General features: G+C 35.2%; 2 protein-coding genes across 3 annotated transcripts in view; one reads left to right on the top strand and one right to left on the bottom strand.

The window, feature by feature from the left end:
• Positions 1-871: 871 nt before the first annotated feature.
• LOC105166819 (protein EXPORTIN 1A) lies at positions 872-14,354 on the bottom strand. 2 transcript variants are annotated; one of them, XM_088882547.1, is made up of 32 exons: positions 13,964-14,354; positions 11,215-11,331; positions 10,984-11,076; positions 10,813-10,884; positions 10,554-10,661; positions 10,394-10,476; positions 10,023-10,161; positions 9,816-9,884; positions 9,656-9,733; positions 9,486-9,548; positions 9,357-9,401; positions 8,633-8,740; positions 8,455-8,553; positions 7,541-7,744; positions 7,366-7,425; positions 6,688-6,798; positions 6,070-6,167; positions 5,771-5,879; positions 5,518-5,583; positions 5,318-5,416; positions 5,096-5,176; positions 4,883-4,972; positions 4,318-4,403; positions 4,133-4,213; positions 3,870-4,052; positions 3,497-3,563; positions 2,963-3,073; positions 2,676-2,783; positions 2,459-2,596; positions 2,132-2,269; positions 1,899-2,054; positions 872-1,471 (listed from the first exon to the last, which is right to left on the bottom strand). In XM_088882547.1, the coding sequence occupies exons 1-31, from the start codon at positions 14,060-14,062 to the stop codon at positions 1,911-1,913; spliced, it is 3,147 nt and encodes a 1,048-aa protein (XP_088738673.1). In that variant the 5' UTR covers positions 14,063-14,354; the 3' UTR covers positions 872-1,471; positions 1,899-1,910. The 2 variants fall into 2 exon arrangements, with proteins under 2 accessions (XP_088738673.1, XP_011084609.2); XM_011086307.3 differs by having other exon boundaries at positions 1,950-2,054; positions 13,964-14,352.
• A 2,155-nt stretch (positions 14,355-16,509) lies between these two features.
• The window catches only part of LOC105166822 (NADH dehydrogenase [ubiquinone] iron-sulfur protein 6, mitochondrial), a 1,949-nt gene continuing 1,659 nt past the window's right edge, over positions 16,510-16,799 (top strand). Inside the window, exon 1 of the mRNA XM_011086310.3 lies at positions 16,510-16,738. Within this exon, the coding sequence (XP_011084612.1) occupies positions 16,598-16,738 (141 nt within the window). The 5' untranslated portion in view covers positions 16,510-16,597. The remainder of the gene's footprint in view (positions 16,739-16,799) is intronic.

Here is a 16,799-nt window from a genome sequence, read left to right as displayed (position 1 = left end):
ATAACTGTATGAATTGTTGAGTGTATGAAGTAGATCCAAGAATAGTGGATTTGTAGCATTAGGGCAGTACTATAGGCCATATGATATGAGTTGTACAAATGCACCTAACTCAATAGTACTCACCACACATAATCTTCTTGTTGAGTGGGACCTTCATAAATTAAGTTGTCCAGTTTCCATGTGAATTGAATTTTCTTATTTAAATTTTATTATATTTGAAAAAAATTATGCACACAAATATGTGTGATACAATAATAAAAGATGTAATAGCTTTTAAATAAAAATATTTGATTTGACAATCTCATCACTATCCCAAAACATACAAAAATTTTAGCATTGAAATTATTTTATTAATTTTTGTACGAGAAATAAATATATATAAAAATTTTAATTGTATGTTTTTATATCTAGATTTATAAGTATGAGAAATGAGGATTTTATTCTTATTTAATTTTGTTCTATATTTTTTTGTGGATATTATGTCTTGAATTTATAATACATTATTGATTTTATTTCTTAAAAGTCAATATAACATAATGTGCCTTGACTTGTACTCCTCATAGTTAGAGCTAAAAACCAAAAAGAAAATAATGAGGACTAAAGGTATATATGAAAAGATAGACCTAAACTGCAAATTTCCATTAAATTTGGTCCTTTTAAACTGGTTTAAATTAAACAACCAAGCTTCACATGCTGAAATAATGTAAAACTGGAAATGGGCCTTTGAATAAGCGCCCATTTTCTCCAAATTCTGCATCTTCTATGTTCTTATTCTTGTATGACAAGGCATAGATCAACTTGTGTTTTTCCTAAGACAAATTGTGAGAGACGTGTCAAAACAGAGCACCTGTGTGGAGGAGGAAAATGAAAATTGACCGTTTCAAGGGTGCCAAAAGACCACCATATAAATACCACTAAAGAATAAAGCTTTCTGAAATTCAGAATACATAATTGTTCTACCCATTGGCGCAAAAACAGGATTCTCTGCACAACCCACCAATCTTGTATACACTAAACCTATGGCTGATAGGCGCCTGCCAACAACAATCGGTCCAAGCATCGTCCTGATTCATTACAATGTCACAACCGGATTCGGAAATCCATAGAGTGACATGTTGCATTCCTACATTAGAATCTAAGTACTTTACAACCAGCATGTGGTTTCTTCAGCAATAACACCTGCATGCCCCGGTTGCTTCACCACATCACATGAGAAACTACTCCCGACCGGTTATAAATATTGGGAAGGCTCCACCAAACATATAAATCCTAACTCCAGGTGCCCAAATCCTAGCTTTTTTGAGTCAAAAATCCAAAAAGCTAGCCTTGGCAGCAAAATTGGCAACTCTCATGAGTCCACCATCTCATCTTGTATCTCATTGGGTGCAATAAGTCCGGGAATTGATAGCATGCGCTGTCGCTCCCTCTCTCTCTGAGCAGCAGCTTCCTCAGCATAAAGATCTTTGTTATCCTGCATAAAAGTAGAGTCTAGAATTAGAACATGAAGGAATGAACATTTAGCATCAGCATCTTATGTACACAACACTAGAAGGCAACTCCCCCAATTCAAAGGCCATAGCATAGCTCATTTTGAAACACAGCTTAAAAAAGATGCAGCGACTCACCGACAGAGTGAAGACTTTTAACAGCTTAAAAGTCTGTGTCCGTAACCTAGCTCACTTTGAACAGTTTTTGAAATTGTAAATAATCAGACATATTGGATACTCCACCCAAATACTAATTAAAAAATCCTAAAGCTATTCATCAAGCACAAACACAGCTTAAAAGAGATGCAGTGAGTCAGCAACGCAACAAAGCTGGCTTTTAACCACCACCAACTCCTTCCCACCCCCTGGTTCTGGTAAACAGAATAGCTAAGAGAGTGGTAGACACTTCACCTGGGCAGAAAATTAAGAAGAAATTCTTGTAAATAAAAGTAGACACTTCACCTGGGCAGAAAATTCTTTTGATTGTACGAGAAAGTCGCGTATATGGTCTTTGAACGAAGAAAGATCAGCTCTTGACTCAAAAAGTCCATTCACAAATTGGGTCACCTGATAAGAACCGAAAAATAGGTAAATGCATTGATGATACACTCAAATGCATCACGTCGACAAATTTTGCTGAATACCTCAGTTGTTGTCATGTTGGGAAAAGATGAACTCAAAAGTTTAATCGTGTATTCACGAACAAACATGCCATTGTTTGGATAAGGATAAGAAACTGTAGCAACATCCCACAGAGGTTCAGTCAAGCCACCAGATTCCACCTGTAATTCTTACAACAATTCTTAGACTGCCCACTGGAAATAGATTCAAACAATGAAAATGAAATGCAGTTGACAAAAAGCAGATGCCGCCAGCAATGGTTTCATTATAAACAACCAGCTCTGGCTTGCTCAGCAAGAAGTGAACAATATCTTCCAACAAAAAGGGGGAAAAAAAAAAGAAATCATTACCAGGGAGAATAGGTGTTGCAGCACCAGGACATGCAATTTAAAACCAGGCTTGTGGAACGTGTCCGTCAAAACAGCAAAGATTTCTTGTTCTATCGTCAAAAAATAAGTCCGGTAGAACTGATTACAAAATTCAGAAGCCTGAAAAGCCACCAAAGAAATCATAAGGCGCTGCCTGGAATGAGTATCTACACTATCAAAAAACAAAAAACAAAATCACCTGAAAGTTTTTCAGCATCTCCAATAGAAGGTTGAGCCCAGTTTCTGCAATATTCCGTTCAGTATGCCGAAAAGCCCAGATGATGGAATCCATGACAAGTTTCAATTGCTGAACAGTATCAGGAAAGCACCATAATAAATAATATGATCGCATACAGATACTGAAAGAAAACATTCGATGAAATAAAGGCCCTTGAGTTTAAATTCCAATACCAATCAAAATGGACTTATACACCATCATTCACAAACCACTTGCCAATGCCAATTGCTTCGGTGCATGATACATACCTCACTGGACAAGTGTATCAAAGCAGGAAAACAATGTGTAGCAATAGCTCGAAGTAGCGAAAAGAACTTGAGTCGATGCTCAGGATAGTCCTCAAAGTTCTTTGTAATCATCTGAAATGAAACCAATAATGAACAGATGTAAAAGCCTAATTCATCGTCGAATTGCATTAAAATCAATGGCATCCTAATGCCATTATCAGAAAAAAAGAAACTAGGACATATTGGGAAACACGAGACTCCCCAAATAATGATTAAACACAATAGACCAAAACATGTGATTAAACGGAGAGATAGAATAGGCATAATAAATTAACTTGTGTCTTTATAGATGCTAATGTCTTGCAGATCTACAGGGTTGTTAGGAATGCATGAAAATGAATAGTTCACGCACGCATGCGTGTGCTAATAACAAATTTAAAATAACTCCAGCATCTGGCTTCCAAGTAATTGCAACAATCAGACACCTTACAGAAATTGATGAGCTAACCAAATGAACATAGTAGCCGTGGTTAATATGTAAAAAGAATCACCAACCTCTAGAGTGCACTGGAAAACAGCTTCAAATATCCGAGGAACATCCTCAATCATTGTCGCCTTGTACCTAGTGAAAGTAGAGAGATGCAAAGAAATTATTCGCCAAACCTAACAGCAGCCTGAGACGAATACAGGCATCAGTATCAGATCCGACACCCAAGCACCCACAAAGAAGATCACCATTACCGCGAGACGATGGTGCTATCCAACAATGTTGCAAAAATTATAACTATGATTACATAATGTTTTGGTTGATACTATTACTCAAAATAAATATATGTATGATACTGCCATGAAAGTCCCAAGAGGTTTGCAGATGTACTGATACCCAAATAATACATGCCGCAAAAAACACAGAATAAAACAAGCATACTTATTCATTATTGTCGCAAAGAGAGACAGGACTTCCGACTCTCTTGCATCAGGCAAATTCCGGGCATAATCACCAAGCACAGGGTCCATCATTGGAGGCACAAATTGTTTGCCAATATGTGGTTGATCTTCAGCTTTGTCTAGAAATGTCTCAATGAGCTTCAATGTTTCTCTCTTGACTGAACTGTTGAAAATGGATGAAACAAACATAACTAACAACATGCCAATGGGTCAGAAATTAATGCCTCAAAATTTGGAACCTACCGTAAAAGTTTCACAATAGATGTCCTGGAAGCGTAGGGCCCTCCTTGGGCAATACTGGTCGATATAAGCTCACTGTACATTCTGTGGCATGCAACCAAAATCTTAGTCATTGAGAAAAGAGCCACAAATAGAAAGTCATAGGCAAAACATAAGTCTGGTGAATCTGAAAACAAATCCACACGAACCTGTAAATATTGAGCATGTCCAGAAAGATCAAAGAAATTTGTGGCAGAAAATATGTTCCAAGAGAGCTAGCAACACTAGTATTTGTCTGGAAAGTAAATGCACACATAAGACTATAACCATAAGAAGAAAGATGCAAAGCAATAAGATGTGTGGAACATGAGCGGAAAGAAAATTAGAAGATTCGAATAGACCAGAATCGTTCAAAGCTTGTATAAGTTGTCAAACCAAGGACAGTGTTCAAGGGAAAGGCTAGTGCCAATAGAACTATGAAGATTAAAATCTAGTATTCTCAACCAAGATCAATGCAAAAAGAGTTTGGCTAGCTTTCTTTTGATTCGAATTAGTAATGGTAGACATCAAATATGAAAGAAAATCTCCTATCATCATCTTCTATCTCCAAGCTTAAATGATATGCTCAAACAACTTTTAGGCCTCAATTTCAAGCTAAACTACCTCGGTGCTTTAATCATCCCTACAGCTTACTACTAGCTAAGAGAATTGTGATATTAACACATTAAAAAAGAGTTTGTACATATCCAAGCTACAAGATCACTGAAATCAGACCTGCAATATATTAAGTACTGCCCTTATCACATCTTGATCTTTCAAGAAATCCACACTTTGACGAGCCTGTCCGATAATCTCAGCCCATTTCTGCAGCAAACTATCTATTAGACACGGTTAAAGCTAACAAATACAAATAGGAATGCGGTGAAGGTGGAAGCATCCAACACAGGGGTCTTTTATCTGAAAATGGTGTGACAAGTAGGACCTCACCTGATTAGGTAGCTCCATCAGTCTCTGCAAATATTCGTCTCTCTTGAGGGGATCAGATTCCGCTTGAATCATGTGACTCACCTAGATGAGATAAGGTAGCGAGGTTTAAAAAAGACCTTCTGAAAATATATACAGTCATCCTGAGCTTTATACCAAGAATAATAGAATATGGTTGTCAAAGCCACCTTTTCAATATGTAAATGTCATATGAAGAAAACCTACAGATTCATAAAAGGAGTGGATCTGATGAGGCTCGAGATCTGCAATAGTTGCCGGAAGAGTGGTTAAAAGTTCTGATACAAATGGCTCATTTTCTCCAACCTGCGAATATAGTGATGAGAGGCACAGTTAAATTCTTTGTTCTTTATCCAAAATGTTTGCCCCATTGAAAATCATATTAAACACAATTACGAAAACATAACCTGTACAATGACAAATTTACGCTTGCACTTCTGAACAATCTTCAAGAATGTATCACACGCCATGTCCTATATACAAGCAAAAATAATTTTCCAAATGAATACACATAAAAAAGAAGAAGCTTAACCTGAAACAGAATAAAGCTGAAGTTGGTGGAAGAACAAAATTAGCTAAAGATGCATCAAGAAAGTAAAGGTGACTTTCTTCATTCTTCATCCATAGCAATTTAAAAAACAAGCATCTTTGATATTTAACCTGAACTCCCGGATGAGTTTCATGCATGAACTCAAACAACTTGTTCACAACAGTTTTCAAGAACTTCCAGTGGGCCCTCAAAAATCTTGGATATTGCCCAACAACATACCTGCACCCTCAATAAGAGAAACATAAGAGGAACATTTCAAACTAAAATGGTCACATATTTTTCCCCAGGTCACCTAAAATATACAACAAAAAATACAAATAATATATTAAATACGGAACAGCATCATGAAGCATCATAACTGGCATATCAGTATATTAATCCAAAACTGTTATAAGTTTGGCATCCTCACATTATATTACTCGCAATGACAGCTTTATTGTCCTTCCCTTTCGTGATCTCACAGAGGTTCAATAAATCACGAATTACCATCACCAAAAACCTGTTTTCCTGCCAAAAGTAAAAGTGCCATCAACATGTAAGGAACAGATCAGATGCCAATCTTTCATACATGAAAGGTGATACAACCATTATGATATTAGATAGAAAACTGAGATAGCACTCAAGGAAATTGAACAAGAAAGACGACACACCCCAAACCTCCGAATTGAACAATAAAGATAAATCAAATATAACATAAAACTTAAATTAGTCTTAGAATCACCAAGTATTTTGCCATTTGCATATACAACAGAATACTACCATGGGCTCTGAAAAGCTTTAATTCCAACATTTTATTGCAAAGGATGACCATTACAACAAGAATATAGACATTTAATAAAAGAATACATTTTAAAAAAAAATAACGTCCCGCCCCAGCTTTGACTTTGCTTGATACATCTATCGTGCCGCATTTCTATGTGCAATAAATAGTTATGGAAATCCAAGACCAGAACTAAATTAACAAAGTCAATAAAATGTCGTATGCAGCAAGCCAAGAAAAGCAGAAACATACACACATATGCATTACCTGCTCCTCCACCATTGACCCAGATATAGATCCAATTGCCCAACAGAGTGTATTGAGGTTGTTCCAGGTCCAATCCTCTCCACTTAGTTGTTTACTTAATTTTTTAAGCATCTGCACCCACATCAGGAAATAAAGCCATAGATTAAATTAGTTCAAAAGCATAAAATCAGTTAAAAGCTCTCAAATTTGACATGGACAACCGGCAAACAATATACTATACAAAGCATGGCTTAGTCAGTGAAATGCCTCCAGAAGTAGAACAAGAATGATAAATTATTCTGGGGGAACAAGTAAATACTTTTATCATATAAAAGAAAGAAATGACAATGGTACACCAAGCCTTCAGGATCACCTGAAGCCAACATCTATAAGAAGGCAAGATGATGGATTGGGGGTGTTCATGGTTTTTAAAACTGTACCAAAGCACATGGGACCAGACCAAGTTCATGGTTCTTTCCAACATAAAGGTGTTGGTATAAAAGATTACTGTGAGGAATGCAGTACTTTTTGTATGTTTAATATATATAGGATTCAGTTAGTATTATTCTATCTTTATTTGAATTACTTGCCGAAATCTACTAGTCCTTACAAACCTTATCTTAAAATTAGGCTACCTAATTACACAGAAAATCCCATATGAAATAACATAAACAAGTGACAGAAAAATAGTAAACATACCTGCTTTTCAGTATCCTCATGATCAAGATGTGCCAGGTAAATGAGTGTTTCCCTCATTATCTGCAATTTTACAAATTATAGCACATTGAAAATGAGTCAAACTCTAGTACAAGATAAGACAACCAAGTGAAGCATAATGGTATTAGCTATTAAAATGTTAAATGAAGTTGAGGACCTTATACTGCACAAGCACATCGTTGTCTTTCATAGTTTCACGAACTATATTTCCATTTTCATCCTCAACAATGAGAACCTCTTCTGGCTTCGCCATGCGGCAGATCATCAGTAATCTCAATTTAGACATCGGACCAGCATAAAGCTGACGCCTCTGCATGATTTGTGAACCAAGTCTATCAACCATACCTGGAAGCACTGGCATCTGCTTGTCCAATAGCAAACATGAGAATGTATTAGTGGTATTCCCATTCTCTAGTGAAGATGATTTGACGGGGGGGGGGGGGGGGGAACAATTTCACATTTTTCTTCCTCTGTTCCCTCGACTTCCCCCTTTTCCTATAAACAAGGGGGGAATAGCATTAAACAATTAGCCATACAACTATGTTCGCATTTGCATGGAAAACTAACATGAGAAACCATCAAATCCTTCCAAAATCAGAAAGAAAGAGAAAAGATTTCACTCCATGCACATAGAGCCTATGGAACTCCAAATTATCCAGAACTCAAAGTGAGCTACAAAAGCAGCACAGCTTACAATCTAGTCTCTTTGTACCTATCGTTCCAAGTCAGAGTGTTACATACACACTGCGGATTATGAAACTTCAGACTTTAATCTTGATGTGCCTACCTAAAGATGCATGCAATAGGTATAGATATTCTCAACAGAAATCCACATGTGGCACCAAGATAGTAGGGCAAGGACATCTCAAACCCCTGTAATGGCCTCAACCATAACAACAAATTGTAACAAGCATCCAGGAACTCATCATCCTCGAACCTATATCCTTAATAGTTAATTCTACTGAATTTATTTCAAAAACAAACAAGATTGGCATCAACATTGCAAAAAAGACCACAAGATTTTTAAATTTAAACTAATAGATGAGATGAGGGATCCAAAAATTATTCCACCTGCAATCCCATCATGTTTGCAGTTGCTGCAGGATTCTCCAGATTGTGGTGAGCTTCAAACAGCTCCAGAACTAAGGAGTTCCAATAGTCCAAGCAAACCTACCGCAACATGAATCAGACACTGATAGGATACTGTGGAAAAGTGAGAAATTTAAGGAGAATAAAGCAATACAGGTACCTTAAAAACTTCAGTGTCATCTACATACGAGATGTTGATGAGATACTCAAGCCCCAGTAGCAACGCACTTATGTTTTCTTGTGAAGATTCTAGTACTCGTATATGAGACTACACATTTAAAGAAAGGCTAGTAAGCTAAAAGATTTCAGCGAGCACATGAAGGGCCATAATGTGCTGAGGAACAGAAGATGGCAAGAATTTTTTACGATTAAGATAGAATATTTGAACGGCAGGACAACATTATTTGCAACAGCAGTCTACAATGTACAAATTTTACTCTTTTACAATAACTAAGCACATTCATCAACTATATACAATAGATTATAGAGTTGATGCGATGAAGTCTTCTGTGCTAACTTAAATAAACTAGTTCATGTACATGAGATATCCAATATTACATTCACAATTTCACATGTCATGCAGATGGGTAATTACAATTCCAGGGATGCCTCAAAATCTAATAACAACCCTCAAATATGCACATATCTGGGACTAAGATGTCATCTGTGCAAAAGAACAATATATCCAAAAGCAGTGAGAACTCAGCCTTTATGTTACATTTATTGATTTACAGATTAAATCTCAGGATATGTAGGAATTGCCATCCATTTCCAGATAGTCTCCTCATTACATGATTCAACAAAATAAGTGCGGCAATCCAATTGTTGGGGATCTTCTTGCCTTTGTTTTAGCCATTTGTCTGAGACCAAGAAAAGTGAGTTACCTTGAAGAATGATGTGAAAAACAATGCCAAGTTTTGAATGAAGGCCTGGGAAAATCATATAACAGAATGAGTGCTCACGATAAAAAGATTCAAGATACAGTTATAAATTTTATTAGTTCAAACAAACACCTGCTCCTCACTATTGCCATTCGCATAAGCCTCAAGAAAGTTGGTAGTGGGTGGGACAATGGCCTAACACACAAGAGAATCAGCATTTTAATTCATTGAGTTATACCAAGTTAAAACTTAAAGAAAAGAGCCCATGCCACAATATTGCACAAAGAAATTATCTTCAGTACCTGCAATTGCACCATAAATATAGTATACATTTTGACATACTGCATGTTGTAAAAGTCACCGAAACTAAGAGCAGCAATCTGCAAAAACTCGTGCAACAACCAACAATGTCGTTAGGACAAAGTACAACATCAAGTAGTTTAAACGTGCAAGGGATCAAACCTCTGTCAGACACTGAAGAGTGAGATTGCGGTAAGCAGGTACTGGAAAAAATTTTAATAGTGTTTCCAGCTGCCAAACATAAATCACAAAGTTAAGGACATCAAAGATCTTAGATGTACAAGCACATTTGGTACCACGGCAAATCAGAAGATCATAACTCCATTCCTCCATCAAACAAGGGAACAAATGAAAGGTAGAAATACGAACCAGCGGTGACTCAAATATATAGCCCAAAGGAATCCATGAAAGAAAAGCGTGTAATGTGGCCAGGGTAGCCCTGATGAGTTCAGCTCTTTGAGATGCAGACAATACATATAAGCACAACTCATGAATGAGCTGGAATTCACTGCATGAACAGAAAATTTTCTCAAGAATATGAAATAAAATGGGGAATAGAGGGTTGCAAAGCAGCTAGATATAGAAAAACAACCATGAGACAGCTAAACTAGATGCACAACATCAAGAAAAAATACAATTAAAAATATCAAAATGTAATTGATATAGGGCATTGAAACACAAGCTAATGAAAATATTTTGGCAGAAACAATCACGCAGCAGACAATTCACCGAACAGTTACCTGTTCAAGGACTGTTTTAACTCTTTAATCTTCTGTTGAGTCATTTCACCCCTTGAGAAGTCAAAAACCTCTTCACTTAGAAGCTGACAAGTAACATCTTCAAGTCAATTAGATGCTATGTAAAGCTCCACATTCCAAGTCGTGAATCATGACTACTTACTTTCAGAATGGCCATACAATTCTCACAGATAGTTTCACTTGTCTTTGCTGCTGCAACCAAGTCAGGAATGAAGCTTCGCCATCGAGCTGGCCACTCATGCTTCAAGATCTGAAAATAAATTACACAATCACAATCTAGTTAAATGACATAGAGAAATTGAATCACAAGAGGCCTTTAATTAAACAGTTAATACATTTTCACAAAAAATATATTGCAATTAATACAGATGAGCATCATTTGAGGGATTAGAGAATATTACCTGAACCAATATAATGTTTAATTTATTGACATACAACCTCTCCCTCCGGAAACAAATCTCGTCACTTGAAAGCTAACAGAAAATGGCATTTCATGAAAATATAAGCATTCATGCTCTTCAAGCAAAAAATAACCACAAAAAAATAATAACCAGGGTGGTGTGGCTTATCACCTTAACTATAACTTCAGAAATATAGTTTTTCATGCCATCTCGTTGTTCAGCAGGCAAAGCATTCCATCTATACTTAATAACACCTTCTAGAACCTGCATGTGCAGCAAGTGATTTCTTCATCAGTATCACAAAACAACAGAAGCATTGAAGATAGTCGACAATAAGCAGTTTTTGCAGATATTTTTATAGGTAGAAACGGATTGATAACTGTCATGGCACTTTTAACAGACCTGTAAAGCAAAAAATTTGGTGTTCAAACTCTGTGTATTAGATAAAATGTGAACCACTTGAAGCCACATCTCTGGGTTATTTTGCAGATCCCGCAAGATATGGTCCGCAGCAGCCCTCTGCCAAGAAAGATCAAAAGCAGGAAGTCGAGTGATTAGTATTCAATTGATAGCTGCAATCTATTTGTAATCTAGATCAAAGGCAAAAATTATACATAAACAGAATCTTAAGTTAGCACAACTTCTTGCCGTAATAAGCTAAACTTTGTAGAAAACAAAACACACAAATAACCACCAAAAACAAATGGGCAGAAACTAAATAAAGAAGATTCCCAATTACAAAGAGAGAGATCACATGGAACAGACAAAAGTACAATCTGGAGCTGAGAAGTCACCGCAACAAACAGAAATGATAGTTTTGTAAAATGTCGGCAAAAGAAAAATACATGTAGCATAAGAAAGTTTCTTGGGATCAAATCTTGCTTCCCTTTGGCTAATTGTTCTCCTCCAGGCTTTCTTGCCTGGAATGACTCCGAGGCAGAAAGTTTAAACAAAACGCAACCAAGTTTCTAAATGCAATTCACAGGAAGATGCACCTGTTCATACAGTGGCATCAGTGCAAATATAAGTTGCCATTATTTCCTTGCTTTTCTCACAGAACAGATGAAGTAAAAGCTAGTTGGCTAGTTTCCCTCTCGCATTCTTATGATATCTGTCCAGCTTAAATCTTTATGAGACTTGGCTATTCCTCTTGGAACTATTATTTCATCTCACTTATAAAATTTCCTTCGGACTAAATCCTGCATGTTTTACCAACCTATGTAAATTACTCATATTAGGGAACAAACTCCTCCATCCCAAATTTATTGCTCCTACATCCTCTCTATGACATCCCAATATAAGGCTTCATTTCCTTAAATGAAAATATTTTACTCCCAAACTATTATCTGAGTAAAGTAATGATGCTGCACTACGAATTCCAAGCAGACAAACACTACTTTAGAGGGCAATGGAGTAAAAGTACAAAAGCTTACACACTTTTGGCTCCCATTTCATATGAGTCAGACTAAACCTATAATTTGGAACTGAGTATTATTTTTAATATTTAATCTTATTACCACCCAACCAAACTAATTAGGAAGTCCAAGTTGGTATATCTTTTTATGACAACACAACATGGACATGAAACTTATCTTCTATGCAGATACTACAGATTAAATGTCTACAAAAATTGCTCTTTGGCGTAACTTACTACACTGTTATAGAGTACATCTTCCTCACTTGGTTTACAAGATTGTGTACCACATGTGAAGTTATATATTTCTAAAATCAGAAATAGCACCTAATAGGTTATATGTAATCCAGTAAAACGTAAAACAAAGAAAAAGATATTAGATTGTCCCTAACCACATGCATTCGCAATTACTATAATCATCAGTCGGAAAGAATAAGTTAAGAGAATTATTAACAGCATTACCTGTAATTAAGAGTACTTTTAGCTATTCCAGTGTCGCCAAGGTTATTCAGTTGTATATCAGGTCCAATTTAACAATTTACCATTTGTAGTTCCTTTGGCACCTCGTAATTCATACTCTGAGATTCTAAGCTAATAGCAAATTAAGACTGCAGATTTTATGGGCTTACTGAATATCCATTTTGAGGAGCTTTCCTCTTTCTTGAGTTGCCTATGAACCCTTGATAACATTTTAACTCAGTGGCCCACAACCAAAAAAATGAAAAAAGGTACAAGTAATCAACTTACTTATATCAAAAGGTAATTTAACAAGGGTATGGAAACATCTCTACAAATATGCACCAAAATTAAAGGAGTACTGTAACTGCCAACATATATAAGCAGATTACGTGCACCGGCCAGAGTGCGTCACAATTCACCTTTTCCCAGGTGCCAAGGCCCAAAACATTTTCAACTGTTCAAACTATTGGACACTCCATTTATTTCATCTTACTAAATAGATAACCAAGATGCTCCCAAAGCAAACCACAAAGAATAGAGAGAAAATAAATCAACTTCAGCTAGGTCACAGATTTCAACACTTCTGATCCTCAAGGTATAGCTGGTTTATAAGATTTAAGCATTCTACAATCCCACAAAACAGTTGAACAGGGTCAGTATTTTTTACAATGACCTCCAGTACTTAAACTACAAATACTGAAGGCATCTAGCAAAATAAACAAACAAAAGAAAAACAGAAACAAGATTCACAACGCAAAAAGTCATTAAATGCTTAATTTTCACTTTTTGGTAGATTCCCGTGAAACAGTACTCTAAGAATGAACACAAATACTTCAAGCCGTTGAAGCTCAAAGTTCTGAATTCATTTAGATTGCAAAAGCCCACACGACCTTGATTTTTCGCTCAACACTCAAAATTCAAAAACTATGGAATTTTTCCTTCCAAACCCTCTAAAATGTCAATTCCACTGTCCCCAATGATGAATAGCGTTCAGTGACAAGCAATTTCACGTGAACCAGACACAGCACACGTCAGCATATAATAATTGCGAAATATGTACTTTAGAACAGTTTAAGTGAATAAAGCTAGTCCCACATTTCAAGAATGCTTAATTCCACATTTATGTGGAAAATAAAGAAATAAACACTGATGCTAGAGATACTCCCCAAAAAATGAAAATCAAATATCTTCTCAGAAGCCATAAAATTCTTGAACAATCAAGCACACAGCCAAACAAATTGACTGTGCCTGTAGAAAACTAGATTAAGTGCTTCATACCTCCTCCTTGGATCCAGTTCCATAGAAAGCGGCGACAGTGGCGTCGAGCAAAGCAACATCAATTGGCTGGCTCAAATCCCGCAGCTTCTCCGCCGCCATGAAAGATATCACCAGCAGCACCAATAAAAACCCTAGGAGAATTTATAGGAAACAAAAAAAATGCTTACTCAAAAACCCTAGAGCACAAGTGCCCCTACTAAACCAAAACCCTATGTATGTATGTAAAAAAAGTTGTGATGAGAGAAAAGGAGGGAGAGAGGGGGATGGTGACTGAATTGGAAATTGAAAAGACAGCTTCAAATTGAAGCAGAGGGATTTTAGAGAGAGAAAGAGAGGGACTTTGAAAATTGTTTTAACCACTTCCCTCCCCTTTTATACTAGAGAGAGAGAGATAGACAGACCAACACACACACTGACTGTGTGTATGTGTGTGTAGTTTTAAGGGTGTGAATTGTGATTGCTCCACACTTTATTTCATCTTATTTTATTTTAAAATAAATTGGATTTGATTGGAATAAAAAAAATTTAGGTATATAATTTAAAATATAAGATAAAAGTGTGATCACAATAGTTAATATAATGTATAAAAGATAAAATAACTTACAACGGACTTCCTTAATATTTGTTATAATTATAAGTCTTTTGAAAATTTACAAATACCCTCTATTTTTTAAAGCATCGTTAATTTTAAGGGAATATATTTGTATTTTTTCAAATAACGATAAAATATCTATAGTTATACAAATTTTTGTGAGAGTCAATTGCAATTTATAAAATATAATAAGTGTCGTGCTTATATTTTTTTAACAGTAAAATATGTTTATAATGCATTTTTTTTTTCACGAACAATCACATATTTCATATTACAAAGAAAATACCTTAAATAGCAGAAAAATATTTCAATAGATTAAATGAGATAGATAAAATATCCACAAGTAAACACGGCTTGAATTTGGGAATCAAACGCTATGTTTTGTATTTACAATATTAGCTTAGAGACAAGTTCGAGTTCTAAAAATCGATGATGTGGTCAAACTAATAAGGATTAATTATATTAATATTAAATGTATTTTGTAAAATTAAGAAGTATGTCTTTTAAGATGGTGTAAGTGTAATGTTTCTCATTATATATTTTTGTGTATAACCTGACAAATTCTTATAATTATACAAAAAAAACATAAGTATTGTATAGTTAGATATGTAAATCAAGTAAGCAAACTCGAGTAAGCATGTCGAAATGGTTATTGTAGAATTTGATCTCGACAAATAAATATATAGATGTAATTTTAAATAAAGATTCACGGTATTGATTAATATGGTAGATTTTGGCAGGGTAATATTTGAAAATAAATCAAATTATTCGATACTTAATTGAAATAAATTGCTAAAAAATCATTTGAGTTCAATTCGTTAAATTTAACATAACTTTTGTTTCATGAGATTTAAAGTTTGGTTCGAACTTGAGTCTATTAGTATAAAAATAATAAAATATATCTCCAAACTGCTAAGTATCGAAGCTTGACTTGTATGTTTTAATGAAAACTGAATTAACTCGATTCGATCAATATACAGATCATCTTTCAGATTTTATAATAATTCAAACAAACTTGAATGATAATGCATTTCACTCGACTCAGTTTATTCCCAGCTTTGGGCACTGTGGGTTTTGGAATAAATAATAAGGATAATTACTCTCATTTTCCATGAGTTTTGGTGTAATTATACGTAGACACATGTAGTTTGGAAAATTACACCTAACACCCCTGAAGTTTGCTCCCGTCTAACAAGTTACTTCGTTAGTTAAAATGCATTGAATATGCTGATATTAACAAAATAATTGAAAAAATATATTTATCCTCAGTTGACTTATTATTGATTCATAGCAGGTCAAAATAAATATTTTTAATCAAATTATCATAATACGTCTTCACATATTAATGAATGTGATGAGATATATCTTCATTGTTATAAGGGTAGTTTACTCCAAAAAAATTATTTGACTTGTAATAAGTCAATTTTTTAAGTCAGTTAAGAGTATATATCAAATTTTATTTAATATTTTTATTAATATCAGCAAATTCAGTGAATTTAAACTAATATGGAGACTTATTTGTTAGATGAAAGCAAACTTCAGGGGTATTAAATATAATTTCTCAAACTACATAAGGTCTATGTGTAATTACATAAACTATTATGAGAGAAGAATGTAATTATACCTAAATAATATTGGCGCACTCTAAAGTCAGACCTAATTACATAAACAACCCATATCTTGAGAACGTGTTAGTGCGATGAGGTGTTTGCGTAAAATTTCATCATTAAATAGAGGTTTACTTATAATTATAATTATAATTTCAAGGAGTGTATTTGCAATTTTGCAAAGTATTTGAGTGTTTGTAGATCTGAATTTAAAAAGTATCAATATAATTTCCTCAGTTTTTTTACCGAGTCAAATTTAAATTATTTAATTAAAAGAGAATCCTGGGGTCCAAATACAATTATCGTATTTTAGTGGGCCGCATTGTATTTTTGGGCAAAAAGTTTCAACAATTTCATTTCAGTGCCTCCGCATCGCGCACACTCTCTCTCTAGGAAAAAACTGAACTTTGTCTCTCTACACCACAGCTCCGAGCAATGGCGGCGTTTGGGCGAAGAAATGGATTGACAATGGCGACGCAGCTCATGAAAACCATAACTGGATCATCCAATTCACGAAGCCTCAGTGGGATTGTCAACAGCGAGGTTATTACCTCTCACACCGCCAAATGGATGCAGGTATTCAATTATATTTTTCACTTGTGGGATTCATGTGGTGTCTGATGAAAAATTTTCCGAT

This window comes from Sesamum indicum, linkage group LG7 (assembly GCF_026168435.1).
Source record: "Sesamum indicum cultivar Baizhima isolate 11 linkage group LG7, ASM2616843v1, whole genome shotgun sequence".
NCBI classification, from domain to species: domain Eukaryota; kingdom Viridiplantae; phylum Streptophyta; class Magnoliopsida; order Lamiales; family Pedaliaceae; genus Sesamum; species Sesamum indicum.
The sequence above is the reverse complement of the archived record's forward strand: the minus strand, read 5'-3'. Positions and strand labels throughout refer to the sequence as shown.

What these genes read in the sequence shown, in the direction of transcription:
- LOC105166819 (XM_011086307.3), bottom strand. Translation starts at nt 14,062, where the DNA reads ATGGCGGCGGAGAAGCTGCGGGATTTGAGCCAGCCAATTGATGTTGCT. An exon ending in ATGGCAATAGTGAGGAGCAG is followed by an intron (nt 9,402 to 9,485) that starts GTGTTTGTTTGA and finishes TGATTTTCCCAG; the next exon opens with GCCTTCATTCAAAACTTGGC. An exon ending in TTTGCGACAATAATGAATAA is followed by an intron (nt 3,564 to 3,869) that starts GTATGCTTGTTT and finishes TACTTTCACTAG; the next exon opens with GTACAAGGCGACAATGATTG.